The 17,311-nt window shown below is 48.7% G+C and overlaps 1 protein-coding gene across 9 annotated transcripts in view; it reads left to right on the top strand.

Moving 5' to 3' along the window:
- Positions 1–17,311, top strand: part of SIPA1L2 (signal induced proliferation associated 1 like 2) — a 222,990-nt gene that overhangs the window by 120,322 nt on the left and 85,357 nt on the right. For all 9 annotated transcript variants that reach the window (XM_053207440.1, XM_053207443.1, XM_053207442.1 and 6 more), the window contains exons 4-5: positions 14,030–14,163; positions 15,852–16,040. In XM_053207440.1, the coding sequence (XP_053063415.1) occupies positions 14,030–14,163; positions 15,852–16,040 (323 nt within the window). The remainder of the gene's footprint in view (positions 1–14,029; positions 14,164–15,851; positions 16,041–17,311) is intronic.

Here is a 17,311-nt window from a genome sequence, read left to right as displayed (position 1 = left end):
CGCTTGTCCGGGCAAATCCGTCTGTAGCCTGGAGGGAAACAGCTTTATTTATTTATTTTTAAAACTTTTATCTTTTTAAAAGTGGGTTCTCTCCTACGGTGTTTCCTTCTAGATGAGGTGAAGAGGTCCTTAGGAATTGGTGATATGATACCTGCTCTTGAAAAGCCTGCCATTTAAAATTTTTAATGATTTATTTGTTTTTGGGGGGGGGGTGGGAGACTGAGCATGAACGGGGGAGGGGCAGAGAGAGAGAGAGAGAGAATCTGAAACAGGCTCCAGGCTCTGAGCTGTCAACACAGGGCCCGACGCAGGGCTCGAACTCGCAAACCATGAGATTCGTGACCTGAGCTGAAGGCAGACACTTAACCGCTTAACCAACTGAGCTGCCCGGACACCCCTTGAGTGAACAGCTTTTTAAAGGAGAGCGGGGATTGAAGCAAGAGTAGGGAGTGCTACCTAAGGATCCTCACTGTTGCTGGTGATGCCCATGAAGAAAAATGGGTGCAGCCTGCCACGCTCCTGTTTCCCTCGTGGAAGCCCCAGTGAAATCACGACTTCCATCTTCTGTGAGTCTTCCATTTGGGAAGCAGGTGGCGAGGAAAGGCCCCTTGGACAGGGATTCTAGTTGTACGAGCCTGTTTGGATACTCGAGCTTCTGTTGCTGCACGGTGGCTGGCTTCGCGTCCTTCTGGACCTCCTGGGCACTTGGAGCCGCTGGTCAGCCATGGGCTGTCCCCAGCAGGGCTGGAGTGGAGCTGTGATATCGCAAAGACATGCCGTGGGTCCCTGCATGCCAACCGTGCGTCTTTTCCTTTTTAGGAAATTGCACACCAGCAGAGTTACTCAAGAGTTCTGAAACTGTTCTCTTCCTTAGTTCAGACCACACTTGTCTTCTCTAGACAAGAATAGCTCTAGAAGGCAGCCTGCATCATTTTTAGGTGAAGAAAGCTCAAACCAGAGAGATAAAGCTGTGTCTCTTTGGAGACTTTGGAGTGGAAAGCAGCCAAGTGTTGGAGCCATTGGGACATTGTTTTACACGGGTACAGAAACATGTCCTCTTACTTTAGGGGAAAATACTAAGATTGCCAAGAATTTGGCCTAGAATTCTTCCACGGCGCATCAGTGTTTTACGATCATTACAGGAAAATATAGTCAAGAAGCCAAAGAAAAAGGAGTAAAATCAGCCCAGTCAGTCCCTAAGAGACAATCACCATGAACAGTTTCCTCTTTATCCTTGTAGGCTTTTTCTGATGCAAATATGTTTATGTAAATGGAACCTTCTATTGCTGTGTCTGTGGAACTTGCTCCGGATGATCATCCTTCTGTGTTATTATGTGTAGAGCTGTATCAGCATTTTATGAGCCATTATCAATTATCACTATCTGCTTGGGGGGGATGCCAGGTATTTGCCACCCATGATCCGGGCAGAAGAGTTAATGACTGGATTTGCTTTATTTCAGAGAAAAACCCACCAGCTTGATAGAGGCACAATGATAATGGGACATCTATTTCTTACTGTCTTAGATGCAGTATATACCTACAAAATTACTCCTGTCAGATAGAGTAGTGTTAGCAAGCAGATCTTTACTTACAAGAGTAAATTTTTATACAGTACGTTTTAATATCATAAAGTTTGAAAAATTATAAAAATTTGAATCCTAGCCTCCCCCTCCCCCTCCCCCACTTGAATGTGGACTGACTCACTTCCAAGGGATAGGGCACGGAAGGGGGGACAGCTGCGGTGGAGAAGTCTGGAAAGCACCACCCGAGCCAGGTCACCAAGGTCAGCATCAACATTGATAGGTCATGCGGTTAGCGTATAACCTTGACATGACGGGAATGGCATTTCTGGGGTCTTCCTACAAACCCGTAACCTCAGTCTGATGAGGAAACATATCAGATCCTAGCCAAGAGACTCTCTGCAAAATCCCTAACCGCTGCTCCTCAGAACTGCCAAGGGCATCTGAAACTAGGAGTCTTAGAAACTGTCACGGTCTACAGGAGTCTGTAAGAGACATGACAGATAACTATAATGGGGTGTCCCGGATGGGATCCTAGAAGCAAAAAAGGACATTAGGTGAAAACTAAGGAAATCTGAATAAAGATGGGCCTGATCAATATCACTATCAATATCCAAGCTTTAAGGGAATGAACATACCAAAGAAATGTAAGATGTTACCAACTGAGAGACTGGGCAGGGGGTGTGAGAAAACTCTACTATCTGCAGCTTTTCCACAAATCACAACCAGCTTCCAAATGGTTTGCTTTAAAATTTTTTGAAAAGGCAAGTCTTAAATTCTCATGATATATTTAACAGGGGAATCTTTAAAATAACAACAAAAAGAGCTTATAGGCAGTTCTTAAAAGTATCAGAAACCTGTAGGTTCCTGTTACTTTCATTAAGCTATTTAGGATTCCTGTGAGCAGCTGACTCCACTGTGTGTTTCAAATAGAGTGAAATTGACAAAATGTCACTTTCCCACAGCCCTTTCTATATGCATCCTGCCGAATGCCAGGAGTATGTTTCTCAAACTTACCTAGAAGAGCAGGGGAATTTACATTTTCTTCTGTCTTTATTGAAATGCACAGACATTCCCTTTGAATTTCCCCTGAAATGTGCACATTGAGGCGAGGTGGTTGTGAGGTGCCCTTCGGGAAACCCTAGCTTCTCAGGCTCCCAAATTTCTGCTGAATTAACTGTCTGAAGAAAAAGCTTTATGCCCAACTCTTTTTTCTTGCCCCTTAGGATTTTCTATAACAAGTCCAAGGAAAGAAATATGTATCTTTTAGAAATCCTCTGTAAGGAGCTGAAATGGTTTTACAGGGCAGGTTTTGTTGCATAGATTGAAAAGCTAATCTTAGTTTGACCACTTGTCTCCCTTCTGTCTGGTGCTTTAAGGAGACCTGGCGTTTATGGTTCCGTCATTCGCCTGTGATTTCGTTTCTTCTCTGTTTCTTATAAAAGGAAGATGCCAGAGAGAACTTCTTTGATTTCTCCTTCCCATCTTAGCTTCACAAGACTTCTGGAGTGTGAGCAGATTGGACTTCTTTTTGAAAAGATTGGAACTTTCCAGAGAAGAGTTTTTAGCTGCCTCTGGGTGGATTGGGTCTCCAGCAAAAATCTCATCGTCACCATGATATAAAGTGCAAGACTGGCCTCTCCAAGGTCCATTTCTGCCCCAAGATGCCAGCCTTTAAGTTTTGAAGGCCCCTTCCTGTGTCTTTGCGCTGCCCCGGGCTGTGCCATTGGCACCACCGGGGGATGAATTCCTCTGTTGGATCTGCAGCACCTCTGAGAATTCTTTCTAGGACCTCTCTTCTCTAAGAAAAGCTCACTGTTTTTATTAACGACTCCTGACCAGCTCTAGGTAAACTCACCTTTTTCTCCAGCGGTAATTTTGGTCGTTAGTATTTTCGCTGAAGAATAATATTTGTGCATACATGTGCTAAATGAACAAATAAAAAGAACAGATTCTTCTAGAATGTGTGGAGTATGCCTGTCTGGATACCAACCTACCGTTTGGTGGCTGGAGAATTAGCCTTCCTGCCTGTAGGAAGAAGGGCCCATCCATTCTAACTATGAATGGTGAAGAGTCCGGAATTTTCTGAAGCCAGATTCCTGGGTTTACATCCCAACTCGGTTTTAGGCAAGTCCTTCAACTCCTTTGTGCCTCAGTTAGTCATGTATAAAATGGGATCACAATAAAAATACCTCCTGGGGGCACCTGGGTGGCTCAGTCGGTTAAGCGTCTGACTCTTGATTTCATGTTCCCATAGTTTCGTGAGTTCAAGCCCCACATTGGGCTCTGTGCCGACTGTGGAGAGCCTGCTTGGGATTCTCTGTCTCTGTCTCTCTCTCTGCCCCTCCCCTGCTCTCCCTCCTCTCTCAAAATAAATAAGTAAACTTAAAAATGTATCTCCTGTAAAGGGCTTAAAATGGTACCTGTCACAAGGCATGCGTCCTCCTTGTCCAAGTCGCTCTTACATGAACTTGCAAAACTTTCTGTCTAGAAAGAAACTATTGTCCACACCACTGGGACAGCATTTAAAGGGCAGTACTTTATTGTAATGGTTAATAAAAGACGAGGAGGGAAAACATAGAACCATATGGCGGGGGGCGGGGGGGGGGCTGGGGAAAGGTGTCTGATGAAGTCTGCCACCCTCTTCCAAACGTATTCACTTAAGTTTCACTAATGTGACAGTGACAGTTGTGGGCGGGAGTATACCTTACATGTCAAATGAACCCCATTGCTGATCCATGCATGGCTGCATTTGCTCTGAATTTCATGCCTGGTGGCTCCTTTTTCTTTCCCCCCCTCTGGTTTTATACAGTGACTGAAGAAAATTAATAGGGAGTTGGACACTATTAAATTCATACGGGTGAACTGAGGACCACCTAACAATTGGACTATTCTGAGACCCGCATTCCTCCCTGAGCGGACATAATCGACTCCGCTCCTCACCTCTCCGCCTGGCCGGCGTGGCCTCCGCAGACAGAGCTCCCATTGAGGCCCGGCCGGCTCTCAGCGGGGAGGAGCTGCCCAGATACACGGGAGGCGCGGCCTCGTGGCTTCTCGTGGTACAGTTCCGTGTGGCTGGCGGTGGGAACCTCCCGGGCTTCTCACGTCCGCCGCAGCGGGGAGGTCACAGCTGCCACCTGTTGCCACGTTGGAGGAACTTGGGGAGGACTATGTGCACATGTCAGCCTGTTGAGCCTTTGGCCTCAGAGGCTTTGCAGTCAGCTATTGCAGAAGAGGAACTAATGTTCTGTTATTTCCCGAGAGGTGGAGGGTCGATGCTGTAGGATCCGTGAACGGCGTGACCGACGTGCAGTTAACTGGCTAGAGCTCCTTGCACTGTGCCCTTTACTGGTACCGTATGCTGGCCGTCAGAGTCTTTGGAACGTACGGTCTCAGAGCCCCCAGAAGCTTAGCAAATCCTCCCCGCCTTGTGTTTGTTCCCTTCCAGGATTTATGCCACTCTTGGTCCCACTCAAGAAGGACCATGCAAAGCTGGACAGCTATCCCCCCTTGGAAACGGCCCCCACCTCTCAGCTTTTATGCAGCGAATTCTTGCTTGCTCCCCTTCCCATTCTTGTAGCAAGTACCCCTGAAAACGGTGCGTCGTCAAAGGAAGCCTCTCTGCCAGTCGCCTTTTTTCTCCAGTCTTTCCCTTTTTATTCAAGGTTTTCTTAAAGCGGTGTCTCCCAAGATACTGTCCTTCTGTTCAGAACAGATGGGCTGGCTCATCTGTAAGTGTGTTCATTTTACCAGGCATTAGCTGATTTTCAGAATTCAGACCTTCCGTGACTCTCAGCACCCCTGAGTTGCTGTACGCGAGAGAGTCCTAAAACCAGCCCTGCCTGGGTGCGCATCCCCTCTGTCACACCAGGCTGTGACCTCGAGCAAGTCACTTAACGCATCAGCTTCTGTAATATTATCTGTGAAACGGGGTTACCTCCTCATACGCAGGGAGGAGGAAGTGACTTCATTTATGTAAGGTATGTTAAGTGTTCTTTTCGCTGTAATGCCTCAGGTTTTCAAGCGTGGCTAATCCTTTGGTTAAATTTTGATCAAAGGAGCCTTCACAGGGCAAAAATGCATCCTTTTCGCCATCATGGTAAATTCAGTAATTGAATCCATGAAACATGAGCAGGGAGCTTGAGATTTCTTAAAGGTATCTGATGACTCTTAACGTTACCATCTGCAAAAGCAGGCCCCAGGGTTCTTAACTCCTTCGTTGCTTCGTTCATTCACTAATCCGTTGTCTCTTGCTGACTTTCTCCTTTGTAAGTCTTAAGAGGGCTCTGAACAGGGGAGCTGATCTAAAATGCAGACGCGCAGTTGTTTGGAGGGAAAGGTGGGGAAGGAGAGACGTGGTAGGTGGGAACTCAGCGAGCAGCCACCTGCAGCCGTGGATGTGGCCCAGATGGGCCGTGAGCCAGCAATTAAGTGACCAGCTTGCCACCGAAAGAACAAACGTTAAACTGTGTTTTGTGGAAAAATAGCAGGAAACCTGCTGCTGTGCCCTTGAACCCAGTAAAGGGAGGGCCGCAGGGCCCAGATCCAGGGCCTCCTGTGGCTTTGGGGGACTTGTTAATGGTGCCATGGGCCGTGAGGTGCTAACACCTGACAAATCACGTGAGGCCGAGCTGTGGGTGAAGCTTCTGCACACCTGGCCGCGGGAGGCCCCGCAGACTTGGGGATCCTCACCTGCTCAGCTCCTTAGCCGTGAACCCGATAAATCTCCTTTCCAAGACACTGCAGGACCTGGAAACTGCCTCTGGGCTAAGGTCACAGGTTCTCCCTCCCCTTTTGCTTCTTAATTCTCCTGAGTTAGATTTTTCTTTCCTGACAAGCAATGCGCACCACAGAGATGTGCTGAATCTCCTTTCCTGCCCTGCAATCTTGTTAACCGATTTTTTTTTTTATCTGCTCTGTTGTATTTGCATGATACGTGGATTTTCATTAGCTTCCTTTCTGCCAAGGGAGGGTTTTATCCCACGCACCCTGAAAGTGATTTTCTGGAAATTGTGTGCTTGGGATAAGGACGAGCTCTGGTTGGGGATGGGGGGCTTGCTCGCTGTCCTTTGACCACAGATGGGAAGGCTCACATGATGCAGGCGGACGAGCTGAGGTGTCCTGAAGGGGACCCAGGGTGTCCTCTTGGTCCTTAAGGACCAAGTTAAGTTAAGGAAGGCTTAACTGGGTCCTTCCTGGACACTTCAGAGGGGGCACCTTCCCACTTCTTCATGGTTCACAGAAGCTGAAACAGCGAGTTAAGCCGTTCCAAGAATCGAGTTATGATTTCTTTGGAAACACACCCAGGTCACCTGCTCTATTCCCTGGTGAAACTGAGAGTATGGAGCCTAGCCTTAGAAAATGGCTAGGAGGGGGCCAGGTGGCTGACTCAGATGGTTGAGCGTCCGACTCTTGATTTCGGCTCAGGTCACAATCCCACAGTTCGTGAATTTGAACCCCTACACCGGGCTCTGTACTGACAGTGCAGAGCCTGCTTGGGGTTCTCTGTCTCTCCCTCTCTCTCTGCCCGCCCCCCCCCTCCCCCCCCGGACACGCTCTCTCTCTCTAAATAAAATAAATAAACTTAGGAAAAGAAAAAGAAAAGAACCAGGAGGTCTCAGAGCTGGCATGTCCGAAGATGTGATGATTGTAAGTGGCAGGAACGTCCCCTGTCCGCTTGCATTCAGAAAGCGTGTCTTGTAAAATGGAGAGAGAAACATTGGAAACAAGTGTGGGGAGGCAGACGTGAAAGAAAAAAAATGTTCTCTCTCAAATTTGCCTGTCGTCTTTGGTGAAAAAGATGATATACAAATTTCGGATTCCTCCAGTTAAAAGAAAAACAACTTCTAGTTCCTGATGGAACTCATTCAGCAAAATATATGCCGCTGCGTTCATAAAAAGACTGCAACGAATGGGATGTAGCTCTCTAGGTGATTACAGATCGGCATTTTGAGATTAAAAGTGTGAATCCCCTTCAAGGCTGACCCTCGTGCTTTGCAGGACTATTGGGGCTCAAAATCAAAATGCCCCACAATGCTGTTTATTGTATGTTCACTCCTTTTTTGTTTTTGATTGATTTATTTTTTTTGTCAGTATCATGCATATCTTCCATTATAATACCTCTCTCAGATTAAGGATAGGTGTGTTATGTGTAATTAGATGGTAGAGGGGCAGGGAGCTGGCACTGAGGCTAAGAAGGGTTACATAACTAACCCGAGGTTAAACAGATGATAAGTTAGCATAGCCCGGGTTCAGAAACCATTAATCAGGCTTATTAGAATTATACATATTTAAGAATACACGAGTTTGGGACTGCGAGTTCATTGTGGCAAACTGGAGGCAGATGTTATCTCTCCCTCTCCCAAAACCCCACGAAAAATGATAGTGAAGGAATAACAAAAGGGCATAAAGCCACGAAGGAAAAGAGAACTAAGGAGAAGCTTCACGAGGCAAGATCTGCCAAAGCGGACGGAAAAGGGACACCAGCTTTGCAGATTGGAAGGGTGCGTGTGGCAGCGACAGGCCATCAGAAGGCAGCCCATCCACACCGCAGAGCCAGGTACCTCTGAAGAAGAGCTGGGGGCGGGGCAAGGGAAGGGGACCAGTTATAAATATGTGTAAAAGGCCGGATTTTCTCTCCTGTCCCTTATAGTCCGTTAACCACTCGTCCCCACCCAGGCAGAAAACTGTAGGTTTAGTCTGGAGAAGTTGAACAACAGCTGAGCTAAAGGCAGGACTAGGGCACTTAACTGGAGATGGGGGATTGAGTGGAAGTCCACACAGTGAGATGCCCGGCCCTGTCCCCTTATTTGGGCTAAGTACCTGCAGACGGGGGCAGAAGAAGTTTCCCTGGAGCCGTGGATCGGCTTAAAATAAGACCTACCTCGACTGATGGCTGCGGTTCCCCCATTAGAACAGTTGAGTCCCTGCTCGATCAGTGTGAGGATATGTAGTGGACTTTAAAGCAAGTTGGGTCACCGTAGATGGGGGATTTCATAATGATAAAAGGGTTGGTTCCAAGTGCCTAAAAACATGGCTTCAGAGTATGTAGAAAAAGCAAAAGCTGGTCAAACTAAAAGGAAGAAATCATCAAGTCTCCAATCTAAATTCTCTACATACCAAAAACATACAAATAGAAATGGAAAATTTTTGAGGGGCACCTGGGTGGCTCAGTCAGTTGAGCGTCCAACTTCAGCTCAGGTCACGATCTCACGGTACGTGGGTTCGAGCCCCGCGTCGGGCTCTGTGCTGACGGCTCAGAACCTGGAGCCTGCTTCGGATTCTGTGTCTCCCTTTCTGTCTGCCCTTCCCCTCTGTCTCTCTCTCTCTCTCTTTCTCTCTCTCTCTCTCAAAAATAAACATGAAAAAAAAGAAAAATTTTGAAAGATACTATTTACATTATCCTAAAACATTAACAATCTAGGACGAAATCTAAAGAAAGGTATGAATGGATGACAGAGAGCCACAAAACATAGCCAGAGTGAAGGAAAACCCTAAGTAGGTGGAGGGGACACGTTGTGGTTGTGAGTTAGAATAGTCAGTATGTCAAAATTCAAAGAATTTTTTTTTGTGGGAACAGAATTAAGAGTGAGGAAAGATTGAGCAGAACCCTGCTATTTTTCAAGCCAAGGAGAGTGGCTTTTTAAATTTTTCTGCATATACTTATGTTAAAATAGAGTAGATAGGCCTTGTGACAGTTGCCTCAACTGCGTATGTGGCTTTTTCTTCTGGATTGTTGATTCTGTAGTGGATATTAGTGGTACCTCCTTGGTATTAAATATGCTTGTTCATATTACAGAACCTGGAATGCGTAATTCTCATTGGTTTCCGGTAGTGTTAGCCCCACAGGACTAGAACATTTTGAAGCAGGAACTATACTGTGTCCTGCTCGATGTTGTGTCCTTGTGTTTATCAGGTCTGGCACCTGGCTGAGGCATAGACCACGCTGGGTGTTTGAGTGAATGGATTGAAACGAATTGCGTGTGGTGCACTGAATACTGGCCCCCGAAGATACCCAGGTCCTAATCCTCAGACCCTGTGTGTGTTACCTTGTATGGCAAAAGCAGCTTTCCAGATGTGAGTAAGTTAAGGATCTGAGACCAGGAGCCCACGCCGGATTCTCTGGCTGGACCCCGAATACCATCCCGAGTGTCCACGTAAGAGGCAGGCAGAGGGAGATCTGGGGAGAAGCATGCATTGTGGCCCCCTGATGCAACATCTAGGGCTGGATTCGAAGACAGAAGAAGGAATTCAAGGAATACAGCTGTCAAAGCTGGAAGAGGCTGGGAAGCAGATGCTTCCCTAGAACCTTCCTAGGGAACGTTGCCCTGTCACAGCCTTGACTGCGGCCCGTTGAAACTGACTTTGGGCCTCTGACCTCCAGGGCGGTGAGGCAATAATTGAGTGTTGTTTTGAGCCTCCAAGCTTGTGACAGTTCGAGCAGCGCTAGGAAGCGGACATTCTCAGGTGTATCCATTCTCAGTCTTGTAACTATTTCGAGAAACCATACCGCCCCTCTCACGGGGGCAGTTCCTGCGGCATTTCTGGATGCCGAGACCTTTCACGCTGTCTTTTGCACTCGCCAGCATGAAATGAGCTGCCTCCTTGTTTCTGTTTTGATAGTCCTGGTTGAGGTTCAGTACGACCGTAACCTCTGAATGAGGGAGCCTATGTCAGTTCTTCATTCAAGTCCAAGTCTTTAAATACTTAACACCGATCAGGCATAGTTCCTATCAGGCCTTGAGGATATAAAAGTTGAAGGACTTAGCCTCATCTGGAGGTGAGGCAAATATTTCCAGTGGAATCGATGTGTGGGGTTGAGTCTGAAATGATGACTGAGAATGTCAAGTGCAGAAAAGCGACAGGAGTGCCAGGCCGAGGGGGGGAAATGGCACGAGTTGGGGGAGTTATGGGAGAGGAGAGTTTGGGGTGATGTCACTGAGGAACTTACAGGAGAAAATGGGTGGGGGGGGTGGAAGGACAGACGGATGTTCAGACAGATACATGTAAAGACAGAGAGAGAGTCAGAACACACAGCCATGGGCCAAAGGTGGAGCCTTGGGACACATCCAGGTGACGAGGAGAAGCCAGAGGGGCACCCACAAAGGAGACCCAGAAGTAGAGCCCCCGGGGGGCGGGGGGTGGCTCACTTTGGAAGGACACTCCCGGAAGCCCACCGTGCCCAGCGAGGCAGACAGGCCTATGGAGACAAAGCCCCAGCGGTGGGACGGTAGAGGCAGGTGGAGCCCTGAGCAGCAGTTGGAACATGGCAGAAGAGAGCCAATACTGAGCAGAGGAGCAGGACTTCTCCCTGAGGGGCCGTGGTAGGGGGGGTGGTCCACGGGGCTGAGGGCGTCCTCCCGACTCCCATCTGTGCCAGAGGCCCGTCCACCTACCAGGCCCACTGGCTCTTCCTCTCACCCATGTAGGGGCACCCGGGTGGCCCAGTCGGTTAAGCGTCTCACTTCAGCTCAGGTCATGATCTCACGGTCTGTGAGCTCGAGCCCCACGTCAGGCTCTGTGCTGACGGCTTGGAGCCTGCTTTGGATTCTGTGTCTCCCTCTCAGTCTGCCCCTCCCATGCTCGCACTGTCTCTCTCTGTCTCTCAAAAAATGAATAAATGTTAAAAACAAATTTTTTAAACAAACAAAAAAAACCCAAAGGTATACTTGACCTATAGTACTTCACCCCTTTTTAAGTGTAGATTTCTAAGAGTTTTGACAGATGGATGCGGCCAGTAACCAGTAGCACCATCAAGGTGCAGGGTAGCTCCCTCACCCCAGAAAATCCCCGCGTGTCCCCCTGTGGCCAGCCCCTGCCCCCATGCCTGGCTGCGCTAGCCCGTGAGCCGGGCAGCACCTGCCGTGTGTGAGAGCAGAACCCATGGCCGAGCTCGGGTTGTCAGGAATTAGAATTCATGATTCAGTTCCCCTAATCTGGGCTCTCCGTTTCACCACAAGAAGGGGTTTTGCTCACTTGGTCGGTCTTCTTCCCCCTAAAATAATTTGAAGCTCATTTGATTCTTGTCAGCAGGGTTCGTCAAATCCCTAAGAGGGAATCCACTTGAGCATTTTTGCAAGAAACTTACTGAATTGGGCCCTAAGAAGGAAGCTTTTGCCTGATGATGGCTGGTTGTGCTTTAGTGCACTTTCCAAATATTTTCCCTAACGCATCTGCCTTATGAGAAATGGGGTAAAGGTGCAAGTTCTTGTCAGGACAGTTAGTAACTGCAGCTAAGAAAATTCCACACTGATTTCATTCTAAGTTTGCAGGTGCATTTTCCACAGGATCTAGTATAATGCCGCGGTCCTAATAGTCACTATCGCCAGCTTGAATACAACGATGATATACCCGGGAGCCTGAAGTAGACAATGAACTGTTGTTAGTCTCTGTTTTCAATGAATATTTTTAAATTGTTGATTAAAACCCAAATAAAATGGGGCACCTGGGTGGCTCAGTTGGTTGAGCGTTTACTCTGGATTTCAGCTCAGGTCATGATCTGCGGGTCATGGGATCCAGCCCCATGTCAGGGTCCACACTGAGTGTGGACAGTTAACCTGGCTGTAATTAGCATGTAATTTACTCGCGAAAAACAAAGACTTGTTTGCTAGGGTGTAAGTCCAGGATTATAGTAAGTCAGTAATTCATCCTCCAGCCCCTAAAATTAGTTGACTTGCTGCTTGTAGCCCTGACTGTAAAGAGAAATAATGTCAGCGTTAATCTCATTTGGTTGTAAGAGGTAAAGAGGTAAGTGATTGTGAAAGTAAAGAAGCAAATGCCCCTATTCCTCATTGGCTTTGGGCAGTGTTTGCCCTGCCTGATGCAGGTGCTGTTTTCACCCTGATTTCTACTTTCTGAATAGCATTTCTTGTTTCTTCAAAAATTTAACGTGGCAGAAAACGTTGGCATAACCAAAAGGCTTTAGAATACACAGTTTTCTTCAAGCTTCTAAATGTGATACATTGTATTTATTTTTAACCCAAAATGAAGAGTCAGGAAAGAATGGGCCAAAACCCAGAAGGTGACAGTCAAAGGGGGTAAGTGTGGTTTTGCATATGGGGTGAAAAAAAAATCTCTTTTATAAGCATACACCCTGGGCAGCTGACCTTGCCCCTGTTGATTAAGAAATACGTGAATACCACCTGGGAGTGTGCGTTTACCACCCGTTCGGCGTGGATGGGTGGTGTCCTAGGGCTGCTAAAAAGGTAAGCTGCGTGAATATACAGTCAGGTAATTACTCCCCTATTTTGTATGGGTTCAGACCACGTCTAAGTGCTGTGTTAAGTCCGGGTCCTCTCAGAAGACAACCCTTAAAAAGTTTGGTTGCAGTGAAGTGTTTGGACTGCCTTCAGACGAAGACCCTGCAGTCCAGAGACAGTGAGACATTCCAGAAGGGGGTGCTTACAGAGTAGCCAGCTTGGCAGAGTTCAGGCTCGTATAGTAGCTTCATGAATGGGAATTTGTTCCGGCTTGTGACCCCGCTGGGAAATGGTGCCCGGCACGTATTGTCAAATATATGTGGAGACTCATGACCATCTCTGAGGAGCAGTGTCCTTGGGGGTTCCCGTGCTAGATGGACGATAGGACCCCAGAAATCTGTTCTTGCCATGAGACTCAATGGATCAGAACCCTACAGGGCCAGTGATTTTACGGGAACGGCACGATTAGGTGATAACAGAATTAGATTATAGAATTAGTAGAATTAGGTTATAGAATTAGTAGATTTGGGGGAGCCTGGGTGGCTCAGTCGGTTAAGCGTCTGACTTCGGCTCAGGTCATGATCGCGTGGTTCGTGGGTTCGAGCCCCGTGTTAGGCTCTGTGTGGATAGGTTGGAGCCTGCAGCCTGCTTTGGATTCTGTGTCTCCCTCTCTCTCTCTGCCCTCCCCTTCTTGTGCTTTCTCTCTGTCTCTCTGTCTCGAAAATAAATACATCATTAAAAAAATAATAATTAATAGATATAGTTTGACCGCAGCAACCCAATGACCTTTTATGTCTTTTCTGCCATAAAATTTCACCTTAGACGGTTAGGTGCTTTAGTGACATCCTAATGCAGGGGTAGTCTTTGCCACCACAGTGGGCCCCAAGATTACCTGACTAGTCCAGGTGCCGACGGTCATGCAAAAGAGGGTGACCTTCCCAGCAGGAGGGGGGAACCGTTCAGTAATGGTCTTCAAATAGCTCGATTCCTCTTTTGACGGTTTCTAAGGAGGGCAGTGCCCTCCTTCCGGTGACACTCTTCATGTGACACCGTGAATTGTGGCAGGGGACAGGAGGCCTCCTGCTGCTCGCGAGCTGGGGACGAGCCACAGGAGAGGAGGAAGTAGTGGAAAATGAGACGTACGAATACATCTGACTTGGAAACAAAACACTCCAGTCAAACCCCGGTGGGGAATCGTGTACCCAGACCCGTGCGGTATTTCTTCAGAGATTTGACAGACGGACGAGCCCGGAGATACCCACGCGGTTCTTTGTTCCTTTCTTTTTATGCCACCACTGCCTCCTGTTACAGAGCACCAGAACTACTTTGGGATAGATGAAAACCTTGGCCCTGTGGCAGTCAGCATCCGGAGAGAGAAGGTGGAAGACGCCAAGGAGAAAGAAGGGTCCCAGTTCAACTACCGGGTGGCCTTCAGGACGAGCGAGGTAATAGCTGCCGTGCGTGTGTCGTTACTGTCCTGGGCTGAAGTTACTGCTTTAGATTATTTTGGACAAGGTATTGAGTTTCCTTTTGAATGTCACTGATGGCAGTCTTTAAGATCTTTGACAGAGCCTGCGGTATCTTATTCCAAATAAAAATTTGAGAGCCTGTCACAGATGTTAGGCGGCCACGATGTTACTTCCCCCTTACGTGGTAGAAAAGGGAAAATCGTAAGAATGTGGGATTTAGGGGCTAAGAGGGGACACCTATGACCTGGACAGCGCATGTCAGAACGTGCAAAATCTAATGCAGGAAACGCAGGAGTCGGCGGTAGGGGTGAGCGTGGCAATGCCGCCCCCGCACACCTCCCGCGTCGGGGCCCTGGCTTCGTGCCTCGCTTGCCTCGCTTTGCGTGAAACGCAAGGTTGTTGTACGAACGGCGCACGGCGCACACCCGGATCAGTAGAGAGGCTGATTACGAGGAGTGAGATCTGGCCCGCACGTGAGGTTTTATCCTCGTGACCCACTGAACTTAGAGGGGGAGCGTATGTGACAAGCGTGCCACGTGTGGGTGTTGGCTGGCTCCTTCCGGATCAAAGAGAGAAGAGAGAGCCCTTTGCCAGTCTCCTGTGTGTGCTCGAGGCCGTGTACCAGAGCGGCTCTGGCCAGGTGCTCCGACGATGGCGGGCTCTACGCAGCACAGACAGGAGGTGAGTCCCTCTCTCACGGTGCCGGGTTTGAAGTTATAGACCCGTGTTGCCCCGTTCAGTAGCCATGAGCCGCACGCGGCTGTTTAAAGTAACGGAATGGAATTGCGAAGACCCGCTGGTCACAAGTGCCCAGTAGCCACATGGAGCCAACATGGCTCTCGCATCAGCTGGCGCAGATGAGCGCAGTCTCGCCGTTGCCCCAAACGCTGCTGGGCGGTGGTGTTCTAGAGCGTGACGCGCATGGCAGACGTCGTTGCTACAGCCCTCACCCCGCCTCTCTTGCATGCTGAGTTCTCTTCCCAGAGTCAGGGTGGGTACAGCCAGAGCGAGTTGCTGCCGGGCTTTCCCCTCTGCGGCGTGTGTCAGAACGGCGAGCCCGTGTGTGCCTCAGAGACCTGAGGACCTCTCACGAGTCACGGGGTAACGTGCGAGAGTGAGGAATCCTCAGAGCCCTGAATCACCCTGCCCGGGCCTGTCACCGGATATCCCCGTTCAGCTTCAGGACCGGTCAGCAGTGGAAAGTTAAACAGAAAAAGAGAAAGGAATGGAAGAAACGTTGGTGTGGAACAGTAGGGCAATAGGGAAAGAGAAGGGAGGGGCCGGAGGGGGTGCCGGTGACCAGGCCCAGCCCCGGGACCTCCAGCTGCTCCTCTGTGTCGACGTCCCTGTTGGGTCTGAGAGCGGTGGGGACGTCCTTTTCCCCAGCAGCACTCTGCCTGCCTCCCCCCCCCATTCTGCAGGCCCACGTCTGTTGCAACCCCCTCCCGGCTTAGCCCCCCAACCACGTGCAATTTTGTTGTTTAGAGGCTATGCTGATTTTGCTTCCGCCAGTCGGGGGCTGTCGTCTCCCCTGCTCCTCTCGGAAAGGAGACCTCCTTTCCTTCCTCTGCAAGGCAGCTCAAAACTTGTGCCTCAGAGAAGTAACCAGGAATAAGCACGAACTCTTCCGTGACGTTCTGAAGCCTTCTGTTTTGCCCCTGCAGCTTACAACCCTGCGCGGCGCGATTTTGGAAGACGCCATACCCTCCACCGCCAGGCACGGGACCGCGCGAGGACTACCTCTCAAAGAAGTTCTAGAGTACGTCATTCCAGAGCTGAGCATTCAGTGCCTGAGACAGGCTTCGAATTCGCCCAAGGTCGCGGAGCAGCTGCTCAAGCTGGATGAACAAGGGGTACGTACAGTGTGCGAGACTCTGTGTTCGGGGTATGACTTCGTGTCTGCGTTTCTAAATGTTTGGGACTTGCCCTGACCCGGCTAGCGAGACCACATCTGATTCATGATTATTAGACATCGGTGGTGTTTCTTCCGGGGTTTTAAAAAACTCACATCGCGCCTTTCCCCGAACTAGCATTTATTCGTGTCCGTTGTGCACGAGGCATTCCACGCTAACAGGTAGGAGTGGACAGCGTGCCTTGGGAAGACTGAAGTTAAGACGTAGCCCCTCGCCCGGTGGGGATGGTAAGACCGAGAGCATAAAACCTCTGCAGGGAAGAATAAATACGGTGGTGGATCTTGGAGAGGTTTATGGGCAGTGAGTGTGCCTTGGCAAAAGAAGGAATAACACACCGGATGGCAAATCTCCTGAAGGGAGGTAGCATCGCAGCTGGGACTTGGGTAGAATTCCAGGAGGGAGATGTGAGTAGTTGGCCGCTTTAGGAACTATGACTAGTTTCTTTATAAGACAGGGGCACATCTAGGGTGGTTGTAGTTTAAACAACAACAACAAAAAAGTATGCTGAAACTTAGAGCTAGGCTAAGGAGTTTGCACTTGATTCAGGAGGCAGTAGGGAGCCATGGAAGCTTTTTGGTAGGACACAGCACTATGAGAGCTGGATTCTAGGAAGATTATTCTGCTGGAAGGGAATGAGATAGGCTGAGACGATCAAGAATGACGATGGCCTGGAGTTCAATTATGGTCCGTTGACATCATCCAGGAGAGAATTAATGACAGGCAGGCTTGAGACGGTGGCACGGAAGATAGAAAGAGGTCTTTCAAGTGTCATATGCGAGATAACTTGGAAGGGGAGACTGACAAGGAGGCACCCAAATATATGCAACTGATTTCAAATGAGCAGAAAAAGCAGAAAGACACTGGTGATGTGTATTTCTTGAATTTGCTAAGGAAAATTTTTCTGCTCGTTTTGGAGAGAATGCGAGGCGTTTCTTGGTTGACCCAGTAACACCAGTGTGGCTCATACTCGGATCGCTGGAATTCTGAGAGTGCTGAGACAGGAACTTTGTGTAAGGAATTAGCACTCTGTATGATCAGCTGGAGGAAGTAGCCACCATAACATTGAGAATGAATAAGCGTGGGACCTGTCTGTCTCAGGAAGGCTGACATATTAAAAACAACTAAACCAAACCGAAACTTCAGCCTAGAACAGTTGACTTGTAAAACCGCGTGGTCCACAAGGTAGTTCGACCGTGATCATGACCGGGAAA

Source organism: Acinonyx jubatus, chromosome D2, assembly GCF_027475565.1.
Source record: "Acinonyx jubatus isolate Ajub_Pintada_27869175 chromosome D2, VMU_Ajub_asm_v1.0, whole genome shotgun sequence".
NCBI lineage: Eukaryota > Metazoa > Chordata > Mammalia > Carnivora > Felidae > Acinonyx > Acinonyx jubatus.
The sequence above is the reverse complement of the archived record's forward strand: the minus strand, read 5'-3'. Positions and strand labels throughout refer to the sequence as shown.